Here is a 25,605-nt window from a genome sequence, read left to right on the forward strand (position 1 = left end):
CCAAACATAATGAGCAAAACTGACTCGCAAACATTGCTTTCTACTGCCTGCACTTAGCCTGAGAGAATGCTGTCTGCATAAACAAGAAACCAGGTTTCTTCATGATTTGCTTTCAGCGTGTGATTTCCCTGATAGGTTGGAAATGCAATTTTGTCCCTGCAACAATGCAGCTAATCTCTGGTAGCTACTGTGGTGAATTTGGAGGAATGCATCACAGCGTGATTGCTCATGTGAAATACAGTTCAAACACAATATTTTGGAAGACCAGGCAACATTTTTATTTCACTTCTACAGTAGTTTTGGAGTAAAAAAAATAAAAATGGCTGCAATGAAAGCATAGGGTTAGCAGAATTGCTTATGTCTCCATGCGACCATAAAAAATTAGGGGGGGGTGTACTTTAATTTTTGCATAGTTGCAACAATTGCATGTTTATATGATGATACAAAGAAAGTACCTGCATCTTTTCCATTTTTAGATAATCTTGGAGCAGAATTTTTCACAAACTTCTCTACTGTGAAACTTTCTCAGGAGAAGGGGGGAGAGGGAGAAAGATGCTTGTAAATGCAGCTAGCTTTTAAGCACTGGATGTAATCCTGAGAAATAATACAGAATAATATCAGGAAGTTCTTGAATGGTTGTTTTCTGCAGAGACATGCTGAACATTAGTCTGGGGGGGCCGCTTCTGAATGGAATTAGGGTTCTCTCCAATTCTTGAATATTTCCTTCAGAAAATGTTTTGTCTTCATAAAATGTAATGGTAGCATCTTAACCCAATTATAGCTAATCCTGCAAGCCATTTCATAGTTGCTTTTAGATTGCTGCATTATTAAGGTGAATTAATTTCTAATAAAAGGGGTTTTTTAAGGCCTTCTTGGTATATTGCATTTGAGACACCAGTAGATAGTATGGTGTCTGAACCATTAAATGTGTTCTTTGATCATCTTTTTCTAACTACTCAAGCTACTTGTTTGTCTCCGTTTAGCATTCTTTAAATCCATACAGAACTCATCATAAATTGATTTTTAATAGTACTTTGTAGACACTACTGTCATTAGCTGCCAGTAGTCCTGAATATTATTTGTTCAAAGAATGGAACAGGAATTTGAAATGCACGCAAGACAATGCCCTAAAATGAACAATCCCTATTTTACTTTTTTATTATTGTTATTTTATTTTGTTCTTTGCTATGCTCTGCACTTCAAGAATGCATGCCATCAGGAAAATTATATCAGCAACCTTGTTCTTTCTCTTAAGTTACCAGACACAGAAGTGCTGAAACATGTATTTATTTTTTTTTTTAATTGTAACTTAAATATACTGTTTCTTCATTTCTTTCTGTTCTGTTTTCAATTTAGCCTATGCACGTGGTGTGTTATTCCTACTGGTCTCACTATTTCATATCATGATAAAAAAGCATGTCCTAAAGTGATTCTCAGTGCAGCATCTTATCTCCACCTCTTTAGCTTCCCATTGTAAATCTTGCTTTCTAGTCTACTTGTTTTTAACTGGAATGTATTTTGCATTGTTGCTTACACAATTCCCAGTGAATGGCTGGGCGTAGAAATTGCCCTGATACTCTCACGTAATAATGCTCTGCGGCATCCCATTCACTGGAATAGTTTCTATTGTTTTGCCTTCCAAAACATTTTGCCTTTCTGGCTTTTTTTTTTCTTCATTGGAAGAGACTAAATGTTATTAAATGAATTTATGCAAAAAGAAAGCATGCTTTGGCAGATGTGCTCAGTTTGCACAGTGGAGTATAAAGTCTGTACCCCTTACAAATCAGGCTTTTCTTTCAGCTTCAAGGTATATGTTCCAAATAGTATAATTTACTCTACCCTTACGTGTCGTCTTTTCTGAAAAGGTAATGCTTTGTTAGAGTAGCTTTCCAAGTTGCTTTTAACACTTAAAATACGCATGAAATAAAATACCCTCTAATTACCATGACTATCAGTTTAATTAGAAATGTTTTAGTGTTGCATAAAGAATGGAAGTCACATGTAATGTCTGAGTGCATCAAAAATGTATGACCAAGTAAATACAGCACTCATGTAAAACACACATCCAGCACGTTACTGTAACTAGTATAAGAACCTTGCCAAATGATTAATTCATGAGTACTTTCTGTTATGATCTGTATTATCAAACATTTGCCATCTTCTTTTCCTTGTTTTAGGTACCAGCAGACAGGTGTTAGGTGGCTCTGGGAATTGCACTGCCAGCAGGCAGGAGGAATTCTGGGAGATGAGATGGGATTGGGCAAGACCATCCAGATAATTGCCTTCTTGGCAGGTCTGAGCTACAGCAAGATCAGGACTCGTGGTTCAAATTACAGGCAAGTGCTCCTCTGCAGACTGTCAGTCTGTGGAGCTCAATTAATATTTCATCAGATGTATTGCTGGTGGAGGAGGGTCCTGTGAATTATTAATGACATTTCAATTACAATATTCCTTTAATTCTTTTAGTGGGGGACATCAAAGGAAAAATTTTACGAGACAATGGAGCTGTAGGGCAGGAAAAATTAAACATGTAACACTTTTAATGAATTCCAGGCATTGATGCTTCATTTTGCAGATGAGCCACGCTAGATATTTTGGGTCAATACGGTGTCTAAGGTTAGCTTCCACAAATGGATTGTTTACAAACTCAATTACATTAATATCAATAGTTTACACAATATGGAATTTTAAATTAGATGTAATACCTTTAGTTCCATTTATTAAATTTTACATTAAAATATTTGTTCTGGCAAGCCACCAGGTAAATGCTTTACAGGAAGTAGCAAGCTGATTTGCAATGAAAGTTAGAGTTTCTGATCGGCAGGGAATTATCCGTGCCAAAAAAATAGTAGTAATAGTAAAACCAGTAACTTATAGCAGATGGAAATTTCTCTGTATTTTTTTTGTTGTTGTTGCTGCTTTTCAAAACTATGTTAGGGTGACTGGCCTTTCTTACAAGATCTTTTACGCTTTTTGTTACTGAACAATGCTTTCAAATTCCTTCCTCATGGGTGAAATTACCGGAAAAGATACTTGTTGGTGTCCTTGGATTTACAAATGCACGCGTGAATAATACTTGATTTTTCTAGTTCTGCTGGCCTGGTTACCTGTTGTAAATTACTACATGTGATTAAGCAAATATCGTAGTACTATACTAAACAAAAATAAATAACTTTAGAGATATATTTAAATTATGTTCAGCATGTATTTGAATTATAAAATAATGCTTTCAAGAGAAAATATTACTGTCTTGTCTCCAGTTGCTTCCTACTGTAGCCTTTATATAAAAAAATCCATGTTCTCCATCACTCTAGCCAGTTGATTTACGTTGATATGGCTGCCTGATTTAAGGATGCTACTGTACTGGTTATTTTGTGTAGGTATATTCCCTGCCCCAGTTGGAAGACCACTGAGTTGATGCAAATCCTTCAGGAACATCTCTTGACATTGTTACACAGTTACAGCTTAAGACCTAAGATACTACCGTGGAACTACAATAAAACTTTGAAAAGGCCAAAATATAATGGCACACCTAAGTTGCAGTTTTCTTTCTGCATGTAAGATGATGTGTTCGGTTTCATTTTTCGGCTGGTGTATGTCATTAAGTCTATCATGATAGTAATTCCATGGGAAGAAACAAGGTTTAATTTTTTAATGAAACTTACTCTGATTTTGGGTGTGCGCTGTAAGACAGAGGGTCTAAACAACTTGATCTTTGCATAGTCAGTATTTTCCCCATCTGCACTCTGAACTAGAAAGGCAGTAGCCGGCTAGCTAGCTTCCATCTCAAAGCCATGTAGTCTGGTAAGCAGAAGGCCTTCTGGTCAGTCTGGCTGAGGAGCAGGCATTAAGAGTGGCCGGAGTTGTGTTGTCAGCATGTTTAAATGTCTTCCAGCCTAGCTCATATCTCATTACCTTGACACGTAGGTGAAGCCAGCGTGGTGCTGTATGACCGGCACTGGGGGCTTTCCCAGCCTAACTGGACTTCTGTAAAATGGAGATAACACTGTCATTCCTGGTCATGGTCGTATTTGGAGGCACTTGAGTATTAAGACAATAGGGTGGCTTTTGTTGATATTCAAAATACTCAGCTTTACTTTCTATCAGTGAAATTTTCGGCAAAAGTATTCTGCCAAATAAGGTGAGTAGAAATTTCCTGTTGTAAACAGCTTCTGATTTTAGTGTTTTTCTGATTTTGAAGGAGCCTGAAGACTAGCTGAAGGAAGGAACTACTTGTTACATGGAGTATAACTATTACAAAAATTAAAATGTTGTCTCACTTCTAGCAGTTATTGAGCCGTACAGCTGGGGAGAGCCAAATGTCACGTAGAAGTGTTGCAGCTATGGTGGTGTAAGGATGAAAGGGAAGCAAGACTCATAGAGGGGGAAAGGTCTATTAAACAAACTGAGGTAGTTGGAACAAGCAACAGCTTTCAGGCTAATGGTCCCTTCACAAGAAAAAAACAAAAGCAGCAGCGAACTTCAAGTAACCCATCTCTAACCTGTGTCTAGGTTGAAATCTGTCGGTGAAACTTGTTGAAGGGTTTAGGGATCCGCAAGTTTGCATCTTTCATATACATTATTTTATTTAACAATGATGTTGCCTTTCACTACAGACTTTGCTTCATTTATTTGAGAGATCAGATGAGAAACTCTGCCATAAAGTTTATGCACTCATTATTTACTCATCTGTGCTTTTCAGGATACTGAGATGTAATCATACACATTAAACATTAAGTCTCAATCTCTACTATGAGTGGCAGAGAGATTAATTTCCATGGTGATTACATAAATAAAAATCCATTGCCCCAGAAAATTTGTATTGCTTTTGCTGCCCTGTTCTTTTATTTTCACTAGGATTTAGTTGTCATTTCAGCTTAATTTTGAAGGCACGATTTTTCCAGCACGTGGCAATAGAGTTGGTTATAATGCAACATGTTTTCCACTGTTAATTTTTTGAGTGCTTAAACATTATAAATATAGTATGACTACAGCTTCCTTTTTCTTGGTAGTAAGTTGCAGGAATAGATCTTATTTGCAATTCTAATCACACCCAATTAAATAAGAACTAATAAAGGATACTTGCTGTGAATTTGGGTTTTATAAACCAGAAGCAACCGAAGAAGAAAGAGATTTGGGTATATTGATGATATGTGATATCGGCCATAAGGTATTAGTACAAAGCAACTGTGAAAAAGGGACAGATTATATTATGACAATATATTTGGGGTAGGAATGAGGCAATATTAGTATCTTGGTACAAGGCACTGGTAGGACTTTGGTTTGGAATGTTATTAGTGTCACCTTTGTTCAAGGAAAACACACGTATCTTGGATGGGCACAGAGCAAATCTGTTGCAGTGATGAGGAGAATGAAGGATGGATGCCTCCCAAGTGTAGCAAGTAGAAGTGTGTGGTTTGTTTAGTTTTGTGAAACAGCACAGACTGGAAGAAGTTAGATGACTCTTCTATATAAATAAATAAAAGCTCTCAAGAGAAGAATAAAATGCTGGCTAGCGGAAAGTGGTTAGGGCCAGACTAGACACAGAAGAGGTTTCACGCAATGGAATGGAGGGGGAGTGGATTTTCTGAAAGTGGATCAAAGTAAGCGTGAACTCTGTGTAATCTGGGGGGTGGGGAGGGAGAACCCTGGATAAACCCAGCATTTGAGCTTGTTTATTCCCCTGGTCTGTATCAAACAGAGGTAACTTGTTACTACTCATGAAGAATGAGAAACTAAGGTGTTGTGGGAAAGTTGACACTTTTGCTATAGATATTCTTAAGAGCAGTTGGCTTTTTTTTGTGTAGATATTTTTAAGAGCAGTAGCAGTGGTTACTTGGATTCGTAGTATAGTTTAAGCTATTTTTTGCATCTCCAACTTCTAACTTCCTCTTGGGTTCCTGGAAGTTTTTTAATTAAACTATGTAAGATTGTTATATACTATTTTTTTTTCCGTAATGAAGGAGATAAGCAATATCCATATTGTCATTCTGCATATGTATAAGCTTTTAATAAGGAATATTATTTCTTATTGTCAGCAGTTTCTGAAGGCATTAACAGGTGGTTGTTTTTTTTAAAGCAGGGTACTCCTGGGGTCTGACAAATCCTTCTTTATTGCTATACATATGTGATCTTGAATGTGTACTGTGATCTTTTGAATCCTTTATTTTTTGCCGCTTGAATAGTACATAGTCGGCCAGACACAGATCAGTATGTGATAATGGTAGCCATTGCCTTTGTTTGCAAAGTCATTTTGTTCTGTTTTTTAAAGAGCAAATGTATTTGAAAAATAACTGCTAGTAACCACTACTTAGTATGTTTCCTATATGATTGTTGGTATTTGTTTGTGATGGTAATATTTCTTGTTTGGCTGCTGTGCAAGAGACTTTTCTTAACCTTAAGAGTAGCCCTGAACTTGTTATACAGAAAGACTTTGTTTCAAACATCCTCAGTAATTCTCAGAAACAATCATATGATTATGAATAAGAAAGTTACGAGACAGTTTAAGCCCGGCTCAGACCTCAACTTCCATAGATGACATATTCTGCTGCTTTAGAGTCCTTGTCTTATCTGTAAATTATGGTGATAACAGTACAGTGTATTACCAACATGAAGCGCAGAACACCCGGGTGTAAGTCCATTTGTGAGACTCTAGCTACACATTCTTTTTAATAGAAGTAATAAAATAGTTGTTTGTTAATGATTTCTTTTCTCTTATAGAAACAGCAGTCACCCAAACCTGATTTATATTACCACAGGAGGAAGTTCCCTTACACCTTATTGTTTGAAGCTTTTCAATTTCTGTGTTTATCTTGATAGATGCATCCATTAACTGTTCAGTGGATAGGTTCTTATAGCGGTACCCCTTTCATCTTCCTTTAAAAAACAGACTTCCAGAAAAACAAACTGCCAATTCATTTCCGTAGCGCTCATATTCCACATGAACTACAAAGTGTGTCATTTTAATATGTGTGTACTTTAATGAGCCACTTAATATTTCATGTATTTATTTCATGTTAAAGGCTTTGGGTTTTTTCTTGAATATTTTATTTTAGGTACCAGGGATTGGGTCCAACAGTGATTGTTTGTCCAGCTACTGTGATGCATCAGTGGGTAAAGGAACTCCACACTTGGTGGCCTCCATTTAGAGTTGCCGTTCTCCATGAAACTGGTTCTTATACCGACAAAAAGGTAATGGTTGACATCCATCTTGTAATTCCCGAAGCTTCTCTTGTTTTGTTTTGTGGGGTTTTTTTCCTTGCTTTTTTGGGGGGGGAGGGTGGGGGGGGTGGTTTGGGGGGTTTTTTTTGTGTGCTAGCCAAAAAAATATATCCTTGAATGTTTCTGTGCAAGCTTGTGCTCTTTCTCGAATTGGTTTAAAAGAAGAAAAAGTTCTCTGTCTTGTATAGATTAGGCAGGGGGACAAAAAGGGGATGACACGGAGTATATTTATATTATGATATAGACTAGCATTGCCTGAAAAAATTAAACATAGTAACAGGCTTCTTGCTTGAGCTTTGCTTGTACTGTAGTCTATGCTAGAAGTTCATGACTAAGACTGCTTGTACACCAGATATGTGCTTCTAGTACTGGTGAATTCTTTCCTTGCACTTTCATGCATCAGTATGTCATTGATCTAATATTTAATACATTTTTCTTGCACAGGTAATTTCTCTTCAGTTGGTCAGTATGTCAGTTGTTATCATCTAGTCTCATTTTCTTTAATGACAGTGTTACTTTGCTGGTTTTCTTTTTTTCAGGCAGTGGCTTTTCTGTCTCTTAATTTTCTTGGCCAGTTTTTTAATATGCATGTTCTTTTTCCATTCCTTAAGTTGACAAGCCTGACTCGTCTGAAGCTTTGATCCTTGGTACCTTGCAGGAACAAAACAAGGAAAACTTAAATTTTTGTTTTTCCTTGGCTTCATCTTTCAGATGCTTAAATGCGTTTTCAGGATTCAGCAAAGCATTTTTAAATTTCTCTTTAAATATTTATTGAATTTCTTGTAATAACATTAAAATTATATGGTGCTTAATTGCACTTGATTAAACGTATTCTGAGGTAATTGATGCCGTTACAGTATATGGCCAAAAAGGAATAGCACACTCTAATGTGCTAATAGCTTCCTGTTGTTCAATTAACTTGGTATGTTTTCAAGACCTAAAAGTCTGTTGACTTCAATAACGTGCTCACATGTCTTCCTAAATTAAATCATGTGTGCGTATTTTGGGGTATTTGTTAATTAATGCACTTGACACGCTGGCTCAAATTTTTGCATCTGCAGGAATAGCCAGGTTTTCAGGACTTCACTTTTCTGTTGTCCTCCCACAAATGCTTACTCAACAACTTAAAACTAAGGAATTTGTATACCATATGATTGCTTTAGACAGGTTCAGTTCTCTAATTCCACCCTAATGCCTCGTCTTCTGAGAGCTGCCACAGTATGCTTTAAACAAGTGCCACTGCTGATGCGGTCTTCACCTCACGCACTCTTTTTTCCAAGATGCCTCTTAATCAGAGAAGAGCAAGCTTATGATTAAAGGTTTTTTATAAAAAAAAAAAAAAAAACAACCAAACTTTCCCATTCTAGTTGTCCTTATACCTGCAAGAAAAGTTTGCTAGTAATTTTTTAGCATAAATAAAACTTGTACACTGAAAATATATTACATCAGATATAGGTCAGGTAATTTACTCCAGCCTAGTATTTCTTTTCAGTATATGTTCTTTCTATGAATATATTAGTGCTGATCTGATCTCGTGACAATTCCATCTCCTGATAACCTGTGGCATTACAGGAGACTCCTTTTGTGTATGTTAACTTTATAATACTGATCCAGGGAGTGTTCTGCTCTTATGCTCTGGCGTAAGGCATAAACCTAAATAAATGTAAGAAATAAGTAAGAAAACCATGGTTAGACTGCATGAGAACATAAATGCGTTCTTTGATAGAAATTAATTTTACACGGCCAAAAGCCAAGTAGCTGTGCACCTGTGATCTCAATGTTGCACAGACCTGTTTGGAATTAAACTGACAATTCCAGGACTCGCCTGTTGTTCTGTTAGTGTACCGGGGTTTATCACGAGTCTTGAGGGGAGTCTTATGTTGGACAGGTAACTTGCAAGGAGACAGGATTGGGGAACTGACCGTTATTAACTGCTTTGGAGTGAGTAAGGTCACTCCAGCCTCTGGGCTAACAGAGGTTAGAATGGTCTGGACCTGTGGAAGAACATAATTGTCTCTCAAATTAACCAGACATCAGACAGTGAAGATCTTAATGGCTTTTGAGGAACGTATTATCCTGTAGTAGCTGGCCAGCAGATTGTTCGTGGTAAAACACAGCATTACAGCTTGTTCTGTACAGGCCTGTGAAAGAGAAACAAATAATTTCTAAGGAACAGAGAAAGCTTAATCTTAAAACTCGTGAAGGAGATTTTTTTGAGCAAGAGAGTTAAGCGATGACAGGTGTTCCATAAGGGAAGGACTTCTGAGCAGTGTCTTAAGTGAAAGGCTCACAGAGCATTAGCTTGGCATATCCTCTATTCCCAGTCCATTTTGGTTTTCTTTGCAAGCAACTTCAGGATTTTCCACAATAATGGTATTTAATAAAAGCCTGAATTGTGAGTACCAGATTGGCTGCAAATCTGGTCAGCCTGTTTCAGATGAGTCATTGAGATGTCCTGCTTAGGTATCTCTGTTGCTATAGTATTTGTGTAGGTTTTTAGCATATGTGATGCTTCAAAAGAGAGACTACTTCATTCCTTCGCTAAAATCGCAATGGCAGACAATTTTGGCAGCAAGGGAAAGCTATTCACAAGGGAAGGCAGGTTGGTATTTTAGATGGTGGAAGGAAGACACAATAGTAAGTTGGATGTGTTTCCAAGTTTAAGGCATTTGGATGAAATGTAAAACTTGCTTTTTTATTATTTGTGATCACAGAAGATCATTTGGTTCTTCTATGATGATAAATGTGCTTAAGTTGGAAGCAGTAGGAAGAACCAGATTTAAGTAGGAGTTTTCCCCTGTGAAGTCAGCTTTCGGTTTGAACAAATTACAGCATTTGTTGCTAAATATGTCCTGTGGTGCTGTCTTATGCGATTAACCTCCTACTACGGTTTACACTCAAATCTGATGTAGCTTAAAGTGAATTAAACACGTCAAGTACTCTGAGACCTCCAAGGATGAGAGAAAATGGAGAAGTACATCTAATGTAGTGTACCATAAATACCATTTTATTTATGGTATAGAACGGAAGATAAGGAAGAACAGAAGAAGATCAGCCCTTTAAGTGTAGGGGGGAAAAAAGCCTTCTGTACAAAGAGTTGTCCTGTTGTTTCAAAACTTCTGATGGCACATGAGCATTTGTAAACCATAGAATGTAAGAGGCAACATGATCTTTGGCTATCTTGGTTTAACATATCGCATATGGAGGGAGGCTGTATTTTTTAACGTCAAGGCTAAACTTTTAATTTCTTAATCTTTAGAAAAGGTATCACTGAGCTTAACAATTCTTTCTGGCAGTGATCACATACCATTTGTAAAGCTGTAACTTTACATTCCCTTGCTCTTGTCAAATGCTGGACACACAATGCAGCCCCTCAAAAGCAATTGTCAGTTAGTGATGCTTGCATCTGTGGGACCATCTATTTGAAGATGACTGTGCGCACTGAAGGTTTTAGACCATCTACCCTCACAGTAGAGTACACAGCCTACATGTAAAGAAAACAAGCTGCAGAGATTACAGTTACTGGCATGACTGCATGTGAAACCTTTGTTTTAGCCAAAGGCTCTATTTCTGAGTTAAGGACCAAACTCAGATAAACTTAGTATCGTGCCACAAGAAGTAGCGTTCTTGTTAAATATGTAGTAAGTGCTTTAGCTCTTTTTATTACAGCTTTTACATTATTAAGCATCGTAATGTGTTCTTTTGAAGCCTCTTCATGGTGCCATTTAGATTGTTTTGTTGGGGGCATGGAAATAATAAAGAGGTTTTATAGGTTGAATTTATGGATCTCTGCACTTAATGGTTGGTTACGAGATACTGATAAGCCCTGCTGAAGAATGCATTTTTGATTTGCAAGTGATATGTGCTTGTGTAAGTGACTATATATTATTTCTGTAAGTTCACTCTTGCCTTAAAGGTGTCTGAATGTTTTTTTTAAAAGACTGTTTTATGCTAAAAAAGATAAACCTTATTTCTGTAAGCATCAGTCAAAAAAATTGTCTTGTTTTCATAGCTTCAGAAACAAACATGTAGCTACAGTGTGGTACCAACAGGAAAAAAAACATTTGCTTAGAGGTGTGTCCTTAGAATAAATCATAAACATTTTACCCTTAAGAAACAGTGCGTGCCAAAAATCTTCCAGTCTTTGTATGTTGCATGTGTGCCAGTGAAGACAAGGCAACACAATCAACTTTCCGCCCCAACTTAGGAGAAAATACTGTCCTTGAATTGTGAAGGCCTGAAATACTGTGCTGAACAGAACTACAAGATCAGAATGACTCTATCTGTTCGCGTGTTCCTCTATTCATTAGCATCTTTTAAAGGCCAGAGTTCAGAATTTCAAAGCTGGATAACTGCTGTGTAATCTTTTGGCACTAGGATTTATCTCTCTTAAGCTGATTTTTTTTTTTTTTTTTTTTTTTTTTAGTTTAACATTCCATGCCCTGACATCATAGAATGGTTTGGGTTGGAAGGGGCCATAAAGATCATGTAGTTCCAACCCCCCTGCTGTGGGCAGGGACACCTCCCACTAGACCAGGTTGATCAAAGCCCCATCCAACCTGGCCTTAAACACTTCCAGTGATGGGGCATCCACAACTACTGGGCAACCTGTTCCAGTGTCTCACCACCCTCAGAGTAAAGAATTTCTTCATAATATCTAATCTAAATCTACCCTCTTTCAATTTAAAACTGTTAACCCTCGTCCTATCACTACGGTCCCTGATAAAGAGTCCTTCCCCATCTTTCCTGTAGGCCCCCTTTAGGTACTGGAAGGCTTCTATAGGGTCTCCCCAGAGCTTTCTCTTCTCCAGGCTGAACAACCCCAACTCTCTCAGCCTGTCTTCATACGAGAAGTGCTCCAGCCCTCTGATCATCTTTGTGGCCTTCCTCTGGACTTGCCCGTGGACAGATCCATGTCCTTCTTATGTTGGGGGCTCCAGAGCTGGACGCAGTACTCCAGGTGGGGTCTCACCAGAGCAGAGTAGAGGGGCACAATGACCTCCCTCGACCTGCTGCCCACACTTCTTTTGATGCAGTCCAGCATGCGATTGGCTTTCTGGGCTGCAAGCACGCTCATGTAAAGCTTCTCGTCAATCAACAACGCCAAGTCCTTCTCAATCCATTCTCTACCCAGCCTGTATTTGTGCTTGGGATTGCCGTGACCCACATGCAGAACTTTCACTTGGCCATGTTGAACTTCATGAGGTTTGCACAGGCCCACCTCTTCAGCCTGTCCAGGTCCCTCTGGATGGCATCCCTTCCTTCCAGCGTGTCAACTGCACCACACAGCTTGGTGTGGTCAGCAAACTTGCTGAGGGTGCACTTAATCCTACTGTCCAGGTCGACGACAAAGGTGTTCAACAGCACTGGTCCCAATACCGAACCCTGAGGAACACCACTCATCACTGGTTTCCACTTGGACATTGAGCCGTTGACTGCAACTTTTTGAATTGCCATCCAGCCAGTTCCTTATCCACCGTGTGGTCCATCTGTCAAATCCATGTCTCCAATTCAGAGACAAGGACATCGTGCGGGACAGCGTCAAATGCTTTGCACAGTCCGGGTAGATGATGTCAGTTGCAATATTTAATTGAAGTGTTTTTCCTGAGGGGGAGAAAAAAAATAAAACATGCCTGAATCTGACCAAACAGGAATTGTGAATTAAAGAGTACATGATAAAATAGCATCAATTCTGAAATGCCACAGTCTCAAAACATTGTGTATCCAATATTAAAGCTGTTACCATATTTTAAAACATTTAAAATTATTTCAAAAGCTGCAACTAAAGCGAAGGCAACCTCTGAGAAAGTACCCAGTGCAGTAAAATGAGAGTTAATAAATGTTGTGGTGAGAGTTGATAAAATTGTGGTGTTGTATTTCTTCGTTGTCAGCACAAATCCTTGTTTATTAAAAATTTAGCTTGAAGGAAACTTTAATTAATTACAGGTTCAGTAAATCCTGACTAGGATTCTGCTGTGGTGTGTTTACAGGGAATGGCCTTCATGTGCCTGTGTTTCACTTCTGTTCTCTCTGCTACCTGACAACGTGATTTATGGCTGTTGTTTTCTACTAGTCCACTGTTTGCCCTCTAGGAGGGATTGGTCTCTTGAGCCTCCATAATAACAGCAGCACTTTCACAAAACATCTTTTAATGACAACAGTGTAGCATTCTGTAAGTCAGGCTAATTGCAGACATACCCTATTAATTGCAAAAACTAGGAGAGGTTACATATTTTACAAGCTTTTAATTTGAAATCGCCCGAGATGATTTGTCTTAAGTGTTTGGGTAGAGATGTCTACAATATTCTATGATAGCCCGTTGCTGAGACTACAGGACATGGTTGCAGGCTATAGGCAATGTACCAGCTAGAATTAAGCTTTGGGTGTCCTCGCCTGCCTAGAAATCCAACTCTGTCCATAATACAAAGTGTTCTAAAGGTTGCGTATTCTCTTGAGAATCATGATGTCAACATTAAATAATGTGTCATGGTTTTATCAGGAGATGATAATCAGAAAGTAGAAATTCTTGAACAGTTAAATGTAGAATTGCTTTTTGAATCTTGGGGTATGTCTGAGCAAGAAATTTTACAATAAGAACTCATGGGCTTTTAACACCATCTGCGTCTTTGAGATGGATTTTTCCCTTTCGTTTTTGTGGTTTTGTTTTGTTTTTTCTTAAAGACACTTCTAGTAATAAGGGTTTTGTCTTTCCTTTAGCAAATTCTGTGGTGGTTCTACTCTTTTTTTTCTTTTACATTGGGTATGATTGTCTCATCCAGAATCACCTCCCAGCCCATCATCTTCTGTTTAAGTCTTTGAGATTTATATGTGGAGGATAAATGCAAAAAAGATGAGTCTTGAATACTGTGAATGCTGTGGAAGGTGATGTAGACTGTCTCTACCCTACCTAATTTACAGCTATAACTTACAAGAGAAGCACAAAATTTGAACATTCCTAACAAATATATTAATCCTGTTAATGAGAAAGATTGGACAGAGTTTAGGATTAACCAAATAGATTTTTGTGATTGTTTATTGGTTTTTCACTTGTTTAGTTTTCCTCTAACATTCTAGATCTTGCAGGCAGTACACAAAGCAGGGTTTGGGAGGTGACTATAGGAGAACTTAAAGAAGCCAGTTAATTTAATCAAATTTAATGTTTGTATTTCAGACATTGCCAAAAAAACCCCACCACCAAAAAACAACCCCACTGACCAGATTTCGGATCAAATTCTGATCTGTTACACCACAGTATTCAAGTGCTTCATTCTTTTACAGAGGAGCTAAGAATTGTATTATCAAAGTCTTGCCCATGCTTATTTTCTTTGCAAAGTAAATGATATATCTGCTTTTTCAAAACTTTTTGTATGCAGGGTGCACAGCAAACCTGTAGTTTAGTAGGTCCGAGTTTTCTGTCTCACTGTTACTGACAACCTGCACCTTTTGCTTTTAGGTGAAACTAATTCGTGAAATTGCTTCATGCCATGGAATTTTAATTACATCTTATTCATACATTCGACTGATGCAGGATATCATCCACAGCTATGACTGGCATTATGTGATTCTGGATGAGGGTCACAAAATCCGAAATCCAAATGCTGCAGTCACACTTGCGTGCAAGCAGGTACTTTATCAAAAACAGATGAAAAATTTTTAAGTGCTGGGTGGGAGGTTCCAAATATAATAGCCTATATTGCTTTATGATAACAATACACATTTGAATATTAATAAAGAATAAAAGCATAAGTCACAATGGTCTATACTGGACTATTTAATTTACTTAATGTTTTTAATGAGTTTACATCGGTAAATTTACAGAAGTATGGTAGAGAAAAAAATCAGAAATGTTAAATTGTGTAGTAGTTTACCATTAGGGATAAATCTCAGATTGCTGGTGGTCATTTTCTGCTGACAATTTATGGACGATATATGCAGAAAGCTGTTTATTTCAGGAATATGAGGCCACATAGTTTAAAATGAGAATTCACTGATGGTGAAATTGAATATCGTCTGAGGCGGGTTACACCATGAACCATGAGAATAACTTTCTTTTGGTTTTGTGTTTTTTATTAATAGTTCCGCACACCCCATCGAATCATCCTGTCTGGCTCCCCTATGCAAAATAACCTAAAGGAGCTCTGGTCCCTCTTTGACTTTGTATTCCCAGGGAAATTGGGAACACTGCCTGTGTTCATGGAGCAATTTTCTGTCCCAATAACCATGGGAGGGTATTCCAATGCCTCTCCTGTGCAGGTAAATGCATCAAAAATATCTCTTTGCTTGAAGAAAACTGTTATGTAGTTTCAAAATTGACTTTTAAATGTACTTTATGCCGTATGTTCTAGACACTAACCCAAAAGAGAGTTGCATGTGTGTTTTACTGCTGCGTGTGTGGAAAGAACTATGAGATCATTTTGTCTATATGGGCGTATAATTTATACACAAGTTCTTCTTGTCATTAGAAGTATTTGATATAAAGTAAAAATAAGCAAGTTGGGGTGGAAGGTGACTGATGTCATATTTTGATGTATTTAAATAGAATTTTCCTGTTTAATATCAAGCTTTGGCAACTTATGCAATAGAGGAATCTTGAAATCCAAACTGAAAATTATTTTCATTTAAAAAAGCTAAAATAGGTATTGGAAGTCTGAAAGTAGATAAACTGTTTAATTTCTAAGGGAAAAAATATTTGGAGTATCATTTTGAGTAAGTCTTAATCTTTGTAGTTGTGTTTCTCAGTATTTACGACTTCTTTCATTTTTCAAATTAGCTGATAGATAAATTGTCTGCATAATAATCTGCAGACTGTTTCATATAAATGCTAATAAACTTGTTTCCTTTTAAATATTGTTTCCAATGTTTTACACACATTTCTGAAGTTTTATTTTCTTTTTTAGTTTAAGTGCTTGCCTTGTCTAAAGCTTGGTAATTTACTAAATTGGACAGCCAACTTGTTTTTTACATATCAATAATTTATTCTATTCTTTGTTTTGCTTTAAGAGAAATGAAGGTATTTTTAGCCATTATGTACAGTTAATACCCATCTCACACATCCATTACCCATTATAGAACCATATGCTCCATTTAAGGCCAGAGTGACCTTTAGTTTCTGTGATCATGGGGATTTTCTTGTACCGATTTTTTTTTTTTTTTTTTAATAGTCTCAAGCGGGCACTAATCTTCACTTATTGTCTAGTAACCACTATTGCTGCAGGGTTCTTTTTTGATCTGCAGTATATGCATTAGCAGTTTTTCATGAGGGTTTTTCTTTTGTGCAAGTTTATGCTTACTGTGTAGATTGTTTTCTAAAAGAATCTCTCGTTTCTGTTCTCTCTCAAATTGCACTAAATTAGGAAAGATAAATTAGTGGTATCCAAGAAGACCTATTTATTCAATGTTATTGTTGCAATTCATGTTGTGTTGAATAAGTCCACGTAAATCATAAACCATCCCATTTTCTCACAAGGACTTTTCTACTACTAATTACAGAAATTTGCTTGTTGATAAAATTAATACCGAGAATCAAAATAGAATTTTTGCTTTTTCTTCTTTTTCAGGTAAAAACTGCATACAAATGTGCCTGTGTGTTACGGGACACCATAAACCCCTACTTGCTGCGAAGGATGAAGGCTGATGTAAAAATGAGCCTTTCACTTCCCGATAAAAATGAACAGGTTTGCTTACCTTTACTGTTATATCTGAGCCCTCTTCCTCCCCAAAATCCAGTCTTTCGTGGATATTTGGAAATAATTTCTGCTAGTAGCGGACGAAATACTGTTTTAACTGAAGATAAGATAGATAAAGCTTTCAAGTTGCTTATTCTTTTCACCTGTTTTCTGAATATGAAATGGTTGTAGTCTTGCAAGGTCTATACAAGTCCGTTCATCTGAAAAACAAGGGATATAAGAAGTGTAGTCAGGTCTGTTTAATACTGTCCTCGTAGATCACAGGTGCATACAAATGAGTTGTCTGTGGAGCGTGTCCTGTGGCGCATCTCTTGGGCACTTCAGCATTGTTTTCTGCTGTAAAAAGGTTAATTTGGGTAGCAAATAGTAGAGAAATACTTGATGGCAGTTGTTCCTATTGCAAGGTAGCTGAGCCGGTGCATTCTAGTAAATTTCTAAAAGACTAGCCTTTTGATTTAAAACTTGTTTGCTCGACAAAGAGGTGGGATATTTTTTAGGAAAGTAGAGGAGGTTGAAAGGATTATTTAAGCAATTCAGATTCTTACAAATACTCACTTCTAGTAATTATTAGATTCTTCTGCCACTCCGGTTTCAGTGCTTCAGGCTTTCTTGTCCTCTGCTCACTCTTTTCCTTCCTGTCTCCTCCCTCTAAAAGAGGAGTAGACATGCGAGTCTTTGTAAGACAGTGCTGAAAGGTATATAACCCATGAGTAGGCCGTACTCGATTTCTGCTGTGCAGTCTAATGATCTTTTTTTAATCAAATTTTTAATTTCTATATACTTTAAAGAGTCTGGGCTATTTACTCCAAGGAATGCAGTCATAAACCGATTAAACAAATTTGATTTTTGTTCCTATCAGTCACAGGGCACTACATAAGTTTGACTTACAGCATAATGTTGGGTGCCTTACAGGATGTGAGGAAGTGATTTTGTTCCGTTTCAGCCCATGAGACCATCTGAAAAATCATTATATGCTCACACTCAAAGGCTAATGACAGAACAGATTACATGTGCTAACCTAGTTTTCCCATGAGGTACTAAGAATTTGCAAGTTGTAAGGGACATAACAGACACACAATGGAAAGCGTTTCCTATAAACATAGCTTTGAGAGAATGCTAACGTTGCACAGTTACCTCATTAAAACTGGAAAATGGCAGCACTTTGAAAACTAAAGCAGTTTGAGGGGAAAACATAACAGCTGGGAATGGGCACAGAAAAACTTATGAAACTCACCTTAATGATTATGTTCATTCTCTAAAAAAAAATTATTTCTTTTATTTCTAATGATTTCTGTAGTATCTGTGAAGCTTCATTGTAGCACATCATTAAACTTTAAAATTTACTCTATTTGGTGTTTACAGGTTGGGCTTGAGCAGTTTGTTTGTTTGTTTTGGTAGGTCCTCTTTTGCCGTTTGACAGACGAGCAGCGTCAAGTCTATCAAAATTTCATCGACTCTAAAGAAGTTTACCAGATTCTCAATGGAGACATGCAGGTTGGCATTAATTAAGGTTAATGGCAGGTAGGGTTTGATGAATGAAGTCATGGACTGACCTTCACGTTGTTCTAGCTGCATTCTGAGCAGAAAGGGAAGCAAACACACTGATCTCAGTTCTGCTTTTGTGGATGTCTGCTTTTTTTTTTTTTCTTAGAAATGTTCCATGGAATATATACAGCTAGTGATCCCTATGTAGTGGCATGACCAGATAAAAATAGGAATGGAATAGCCTTTGGAATGTGTTTGTTGTCCTGGGAACAAATTATGGCTTGTTGGATGAGCTGCTGTAGGAAACTGTATGTGTGCTTTTAATCAATTGCAAAAGTGAAGCAAAGTAAAAGAATAATTTGTCCTGAGAGTACAGTTCAAGTATAATAACTTCATGATGCAACAGTTGATGATTTCACAGAGTCTTAATGTATAGCAGAGCAAATAACAAACATCCTTGTTATTGTCTTACAAGTCACTTCAACGTCTTTTGCCTCCATCCTCACAATGTAAGTGTTAAAATTGCTGTGGCCAGGATGATATCTGTAATTCAAATACAGTTTCAAACGCCTGCTGTCACCTGTGTAATAAGTCTGCAATGCAGATGTCAATTGCAGAGTCACAATTTGACTTTGACGTGCATGCACTGGACATTTTTCAGTCCCATTTTAGCTGCAGGATACAGATCTCTTGTTTGTAAGAGGAGAATGTGCCTTGGTTATGATGTGTAATTTACCACATTTTCTTGTCTTGTGAACTGTGACATCCCTTCTCCCCTCACCCCCAGTGTCTCCAGTTAGTTGTATGGTCAGTACAGCCATGTATATTGTAGTGCCATACAAAGCAGATGTTGACCTTATCACTGTTTTGACATTTTTATTTTTCCAGATCTCACAAATGTAAAGTGGCCGAGTTTTTTCAAGTACCTAGACATTTTAGCTATCCTAATGAAAACTATTTTAAGGAGCTTGATCTTTGAGAGGTGGCTTGTACAAGACTATCTGCAGAAATTTCTCTAAGATGTTACAGAATGGGCTATCATATTTGCTAGAGTTCTGAAAATTTTGAACAGTAAATGTCAATGCTTTTATTAGTTGTTTTGTGATGACAACAGTGAATCCCAGCAGAAAAACAAAAACCCCATTGTACAAACAAACCATAAATTATGAGCAGGCTCATCCAACTTGTAGCGATAGAAGATTGAGGGATTTGCAGTTTCAAGCTAGTTCATTTTTATGAGTGCCCATTATATCAGAAGAGTAAATAACACTTGTAGTATTATTGAATGAATAACTGAACAGAACCTTTCTAACATGGCATCAAAAGTGGAAATTTTCAGCTTCATATGTTTGTGCAAATATGTGTACTTATCTGTTCTTTGTTACCATGCATTCTGGTGGGTATACTTGCTATCCTCAAGGACCATCTTAAGTTACCTGCTAACATCGTGGAGGTTGGAAGGAAGGACACAATAATTTCAAGTAACAAACGTGGTGGAATTTTTCCACCGAGTAGGAAAAATTTGTGAGTTACAGCTAGGGATTGCTTTTGCTAATGTGGAAATTGTTGCAGAATTCTCTTAACGTTGTCACCAGAATAGGCTCACAAGAATATAAAATTTTATTGACGTTCTCTTGTACTGATTTTTCCTAACATTTCCCATGAAATGAGTATTAGTGTCCATTGGCTTCTCTAAAGAGCAAACCACTATTAAAAACAAACTTCTGGATGATGACTGGATTCATCCATTGCTGTTTATTTTTCTTAACCACAAACTGTATAGATACAAGTATTTGTCAAGAAAATAAAAATATTTTTCTCCTCTATTCTTTAGATTTTCTCAGGACTAGTAGCTTTGAGAAAGATTTGCAACCACCCTGACCTCTTCTCTGGTGGTCCCAGGATTTTGAAGGGTGTACCAGATGCTGAAGTGGAGGAAGCAGATCAGTTTGGATATTGGAAACGTTCTGGAAAAATGATAGTGGTAGAATCCTTGCTGAAAATATGGCACAAGCAAGGCCACAGAGTGTTGTTTTTTACTCAGTCAAGACAGGTAAGACGAGCTAATTGCTTTTAGTTTTAGTTATTACAAAAATTAAAAGAGTGTGTGTGTGTGTGTCCCAACAAGACAATTAGAACCACCTTTTGTAGTGTGCTCTGAAAATTAACATCTTATTGAAAAAGATACCAAAATTCCCGATGTGTTTGGAATAATTGGAGACCGGTTCCCAAGCTCAGTAAGCTTTACTGGAATGACACAGTGCTGTAGCAGCATTGCCCGAATTCAATGTACTGGGTCAAAGCTTGTATCAGTTATACCCATATAATACCGGGCTGAAGCACTGGTGATGTATTTATTGTCCCTACTGTGTAGTTTCAGGATAGAACTGGTAGTCAGTTTGCTCACTCTGTTTAGTGCATGTGCACATCTAATCCTCAGGACTGCGTGCTTTGGGCCAGCAGCACAGACGGCAACCTTCATTTGTTTTCCCTATGTATTAATAATTTTGTCTTGCTTCCATGGATTCCCTTAGAATGCGGCACCGTTTACCTCGTTAATTGTCTTGAGACCATGGCTCTGGATTTCCCAGACCAAGCGCATACATTCCACTTGTGCATTCAGCAGTGAAATAACTACTTTTCTCTTCCCCAGTTACATAAGTTAATTAATTTTCTGCTCATTTAAGATTCACAAGTTTTTGGTCATCATCTTGTCTGTTTGATTGGCACTGCAGTTAGTATCAGAAATTCTTATAACTTGATCAGACAGTTGCTCAGTCTTCACGTCTGGATTTCATTAGATTTTTTTCCATCACAACAGATGCTGCAGATACTTGAAGTCTTTGTGAGAGACAGAAACTATTCCTACCTCAGGATGGATGGCACCACAACAATAGCTTCCAGACAACCCCTTATAACAAGATATAATGAGGTGAGATGTTGCATCCCACACACTGATGCCTATTAGGGAGTATGATTGAGTTCTTGCATTCCTTTTTGCTCTGTTTTTAAATATACTACTTCAGGTTTTAGACACAAAACTGGGGAGTTCAGTCAAATGAAATCACTTTCTTTGTGAGAGGGGGAAAATGTCATCACTTTTTTCACATTTATGTCGGGTTTTCTGCTGAGAGAAAAACGGAGTTGAAAAGGGTTGTCCTGGTTCCGGCAAGGATGGGGTTAATTTCCCTAGGAGCCGGCAGGGGAGGCAAGTATTCCATCCCACGTGACCCATGCCCCGCTATAAAAGGCGCTAGCCGGGGAGAGGGAGTCAGTCGCCACTCGGGGGCGGGCTGCGGTGGTGCGGGTCCATTCGGTGCGGGTCCGCGGCGGTACTGTAATCGCGTTCTTGTATTCCTTTACCGGTGTTACTGTTTTTCTTTCTTCTTCCCTTTGTTCTGTTAATTTATAATATTTCAACCCACGAGTTTTGCCCTTTTCTGCTGATTTTATCCACGGCTGTGGGAGTCGAGCGAGCGGCTGTGTGGTTTTTTGTTGCTGGCTGAGGCCAAACCATGACAAGGCGGAAAAGAAATTCTATTGGACAGCAGTAAATTAAATTTAGATCTACTTTTCAAAAGAGGTATTAGGCAAACAAGGAAGTGTATTCCTTCTCTTGGCTCCCTTTGCATCTTTGCAAATAATGCTGATAATAAAAGAATCCAGGAAATAAAAAAAAAAGTCTTGTACTTTAGTAATTCTTTTTTTAGTAAATTCTCTCTTGCGTTGTAGGACAAATCCATATTTATTTTTCTTCTAACCACTCGTGTTGGTGGAATTGGAGTTAACTTGACTGGTGCTGACCGGGTTATTATTTATGATCCTGACTGGAATCCCAGTACAGACACACAGGTGAGTTTGGTTCATTACATTCCATTTACCAGCTAAGTTGAAATAAAACTGAAGATGGAATGACATTCATCTCCTCCAACAATGTTAAAGCAGTATGTTACTCTTCTATAAGTTGCTGTTCCCAGCAACAGTCGCTTAGGGTGCAGTTCCACATTATGATTACTCTTGTGGCAAAGCCAATTTAAGTGGTTGCCACCACATCCCCTTTATGCTGTTATACCTTACCACTCTTCAATATTGTGGATTCATATAGTCTGTTTAGAGTGTAGCCAAACAAACAGCTGAAATGGCCTGGGTTTTTTTTAAATAAATAAACAAACTAGATGTTTCTGAAGGGAGAGTACAGCTGTGCAAGCTCTTGAACAGGCATGACTGTTCGTGGTAGCAGTGCAGGGTAAGAAAAGGAGAACAAGTGTTGCTTAGATTGGCTTTATCACTAAATAATGACATGTAGCTATGTCCTTAGAAGCTGCTGTTAAGCCAATATCTGATGGTGTGATGAGACTTTATCAGATCCCTTAACAGTATATGGCGCTTACATGTTTGAGAGATAAAAATTTGTTTTGATGGAAATTGTACATAGCTCTGAGATCCGCAAGTGTGTAGTCTGACCTAGAGTGGTCTCTTTTAGCGGTTGGTTCAAGATGTTTGTAGGAAAGTTTTCAGCTAAGACAAAGAAGAAAAGATCAAAGGAAGTGTGTATATTAAAGTTGTACTGTGAAACAGATCGCTTTTGGAATAAGTCTATATAAAGTACATCTCCTAGATACGAGTTCTAATTTTAACATAATTTATTTTTTGAGATTTTTTGCATAGATTTCTTGGTACAACTGGAGACTTGTCCTTTTACATATGTAAACTTTCTAAATTGTTTTCTTCTCCTGCTGAGTTAGTTGTCCTAATGCTGTAGAAATACCACAGCTATGTCGCTTCTTGAACTATTTGTTAAATGTCTAAACTGGGTTTGAAACAGCGGTATCCATAGCTCTCTGTCAAACACATGTCTAAGAGCCTAATGTCCAGTAACCAAACCTTTTGTGTTCCAGGCTCGGGAACGTGCTTGGAGAATAGGCCAAAAGAAACAGGTGACTGTGTATAGGCTTCTTACTGCAGGTACTATTGAAGAGAAGATATACCACAGGTCAGTCTGCACAATTCCTTGGATACAACCATATGCTCAAGAAAATGTTTGTAGCGAATCTGAGGTGGTGTAACAGTGACACACCTGTGCATGTACGCACATGCCATGTAACCCCCAGCCTTGGTCATGATGGGCACGTGACAGAAAACCACTAAGAAATGGGCCGCCTTCTAATATTAGGCTCCCATCCACAGGGCTGTGCTGATGCCTCTCTAGCTCCAAGACCCACATCAATCTGTTCCAGCAGCTGTGTCCAGCACATCCAGAATTCACTGTAAACGAGGGAGTATGAGGCATAGTCAGGAAAAAATGAGCCCCTTTCTCAGAACATGAGACTCAGCAAGTCTGAAATACAAAACTGGAATCAACAAGTTCTTTATATTGTCCTTAGGATATAACGACGTATGTGGTACCTACATCATAGAATCATAGAATTGTCTAGGTTGGAAGAGACCCTTGGGATCATCGAATCCAACCATCTATCCTACTCTACAAAGTTCTCCCCTACACCATATCCCCCAACACCACATCTAAATGTCTCTTAAACACATCCAGGGATGGTGACTCAACCACCTCCCTGGGCAGTCTATTCCAATGCCCGACCACTCTTTCTGTGAAAAATTCTTTCCTAATGTTCAGTCCTTTTACTACTCCTTACATCCTTTTACTATGCAAACCAAATTTGATTTTATTCCCAAATCGTTCCAAAGTGAGAGAATTAAGTCCCAAGAACCACCAGTCATATTCAGATTATTTATTCCAAAATGTAGCTAAAGCCTTGAAAAGTGCTTGTATTTCAAAATTAATGAAATGTTTTTGTTTTGCTTTCCCATTCAGCTTTCTCAGTAGTTAGCTTCACTCACATGAATTCCAAATGAATGTACATGGGAATCCTCTGTCTAGGCATTACAATTTAAAACTGGAAGAACCTCTTTGAAAGTGCAGATGAATGAAAAGCTCTAAATAATGAAATACCAGCACTTATTGAGTGCCTTTTTTAATCTTTTTCACCACATGGACACACAAAGCATCCGCTGTTAGTTGGCTTGCGTTCCTCTGGCATACTTCTGTTTGAACAGCACTGACCACATCAAGGAAGTGGGCTCTAAAGGTCAGGACAGCCATCAGAAATTCATTTATTTCCAGAATGATGCAATGTCCTTTGAACTTTAAGCAAGTTGTCTTTTCCTTCCTGCAAATATGCGATCATCCTTGCAGGAAGCTATTACAGTAGCTGGCACCTATGTTTAAACTTAATTTTTGCCAATTGGATTTAAAAATAATTTCCTTGCTTAATGCCAGTAGAGCCAAAACCAGGATAAAAACACTTCTTGAGAACTGATTTCCAGCTCTATTTTGGTATGTATTTTTTGTGCAGGAAAATAGTGCCTAGAACTTGCAATCGAAAGCTATGTAGTACAAATATGGCATAGAAGTAGATTTACTAATAGTAGAAGACATTTTGCAGCTGAGTTCTCCCCCAAATTTGTTCCTTTCAGTCCTCTGCAGATGGACTCTCTTTTTTCCCTTCCTCTCAACCACAAGTCTGATTTTCCTTTTCAGTGGTTGTCATCCAGTCATCGCCATCAGACTGAGCTACTCTGCTGCTTTTGATTCCTCTAACCAATTGAACCATTAAAATGTTGTCATTTTAACAAGCTCTTGTTTTTCTTTCAAGGAGCTTTCTGATAGTTTTATTGTAATATATGCAAGCTTTTCAGTTTTAATGGACAAAAAAATTCTAGCTGTGAAGTTATTTATTGCTTGGTTACGGGATGCCTCATAGGACATTTCAGGATGGTGGTTACCTGTTGTGTTATGGGGTTGTTGCAAAACAATAAACCCCTGTGTTTAACAATTTAGTTGGTGGTTTGAAAGTTACTAACTCAAGATTGTCTTTTGGAAACTAACATAATCTTCCCACGGCTTAATTGTTCTGCAGGGTAACATTTGTGCTTATACAGTTTTCTGTTTAAGTACTGTATTCAGTACTTAAACATAGCTAGACATCGTTTCATGCATAAAGTACTTTCTTTTTTTTCTTTTTTAGACAAATCTTCAAACAGTTTTTAACAAACAGAGTGCTGAAAGATCCTAAGCAGCGGCGCTTTTTCAAATCAAATGACCTTTATGAACTTTTTACCCTGAGCAGCCCAGATGTGTCTCAGGGGACAGAAACAAGCGCAATTTTTGCAGGTACACAATTTTTTCTATTTGTTT

The 25,605-nt window shown here is 37.8% G+C and overlaps 1 protein-coding gene across 1 annotated transcript in view; it reads left to right on the forward strand.

Annotated features, from left to right (window-relative positions):
• The window catches only part of ERCC6 (ERCC excision repair 6, chromatin remodeling factor), a 49,768-nt gene that overhangs the window by 19,188 nt on the left and 4,975 nt on the right, over positions 1-25,605 (forward strand). The window contains exons 6-16 of the mRNA XM_082486531.1: positions 2,178-2,336; positions 7,056-7,191; positions 14,675-14,845; positions 15,298-15,474; positions 16,779-16,895; positions 18,306-18,401; positions 20,227-20,445; positions 21,214-21,324; positions 22,125-22,244; positions 23,291-23,385; positions 25,436-25,581. Coding sequence (XP_082342657.1) covers positions 2,178-2,336; positions 7,056-7,191; positions 14,675-14,845; positions 15,298-15,474; positions 16,779-16,895; positions 18,306-18,401; positions 20,227-20,445; positions 21,214-21,324; positions 22,125-22,244; positions 23,291-23,385; positions 25,436-25,581 — 1,547 coding nt within the window. The remainder of the gene's footprint in view (positions 1-2,177; positions 2,337-7,055; positions 7,192-14,674; positions 14,846-15,297; positions 15,475-16,778; positions 16,896-18,305; positions 18,402-20,226; positions 20,446-21,213; positions 21,325-22,124; positions 22,245-23,290; positions 23,386-25,435; positions 25,582-25,605) is intronic.

The sequence above is a fragment of the Vanellus vanellus genome (genome assembly GCF_965231255.1).
Source record: "Vanellus vanellus genome assembly, chromosome: 7".
Taxonomy (NCBI): Eukaryota; Metazoa; Chordata; class Aves; order Charadriiformes; family Charadriidae; genus Vanellus; species Vanellus vanellus.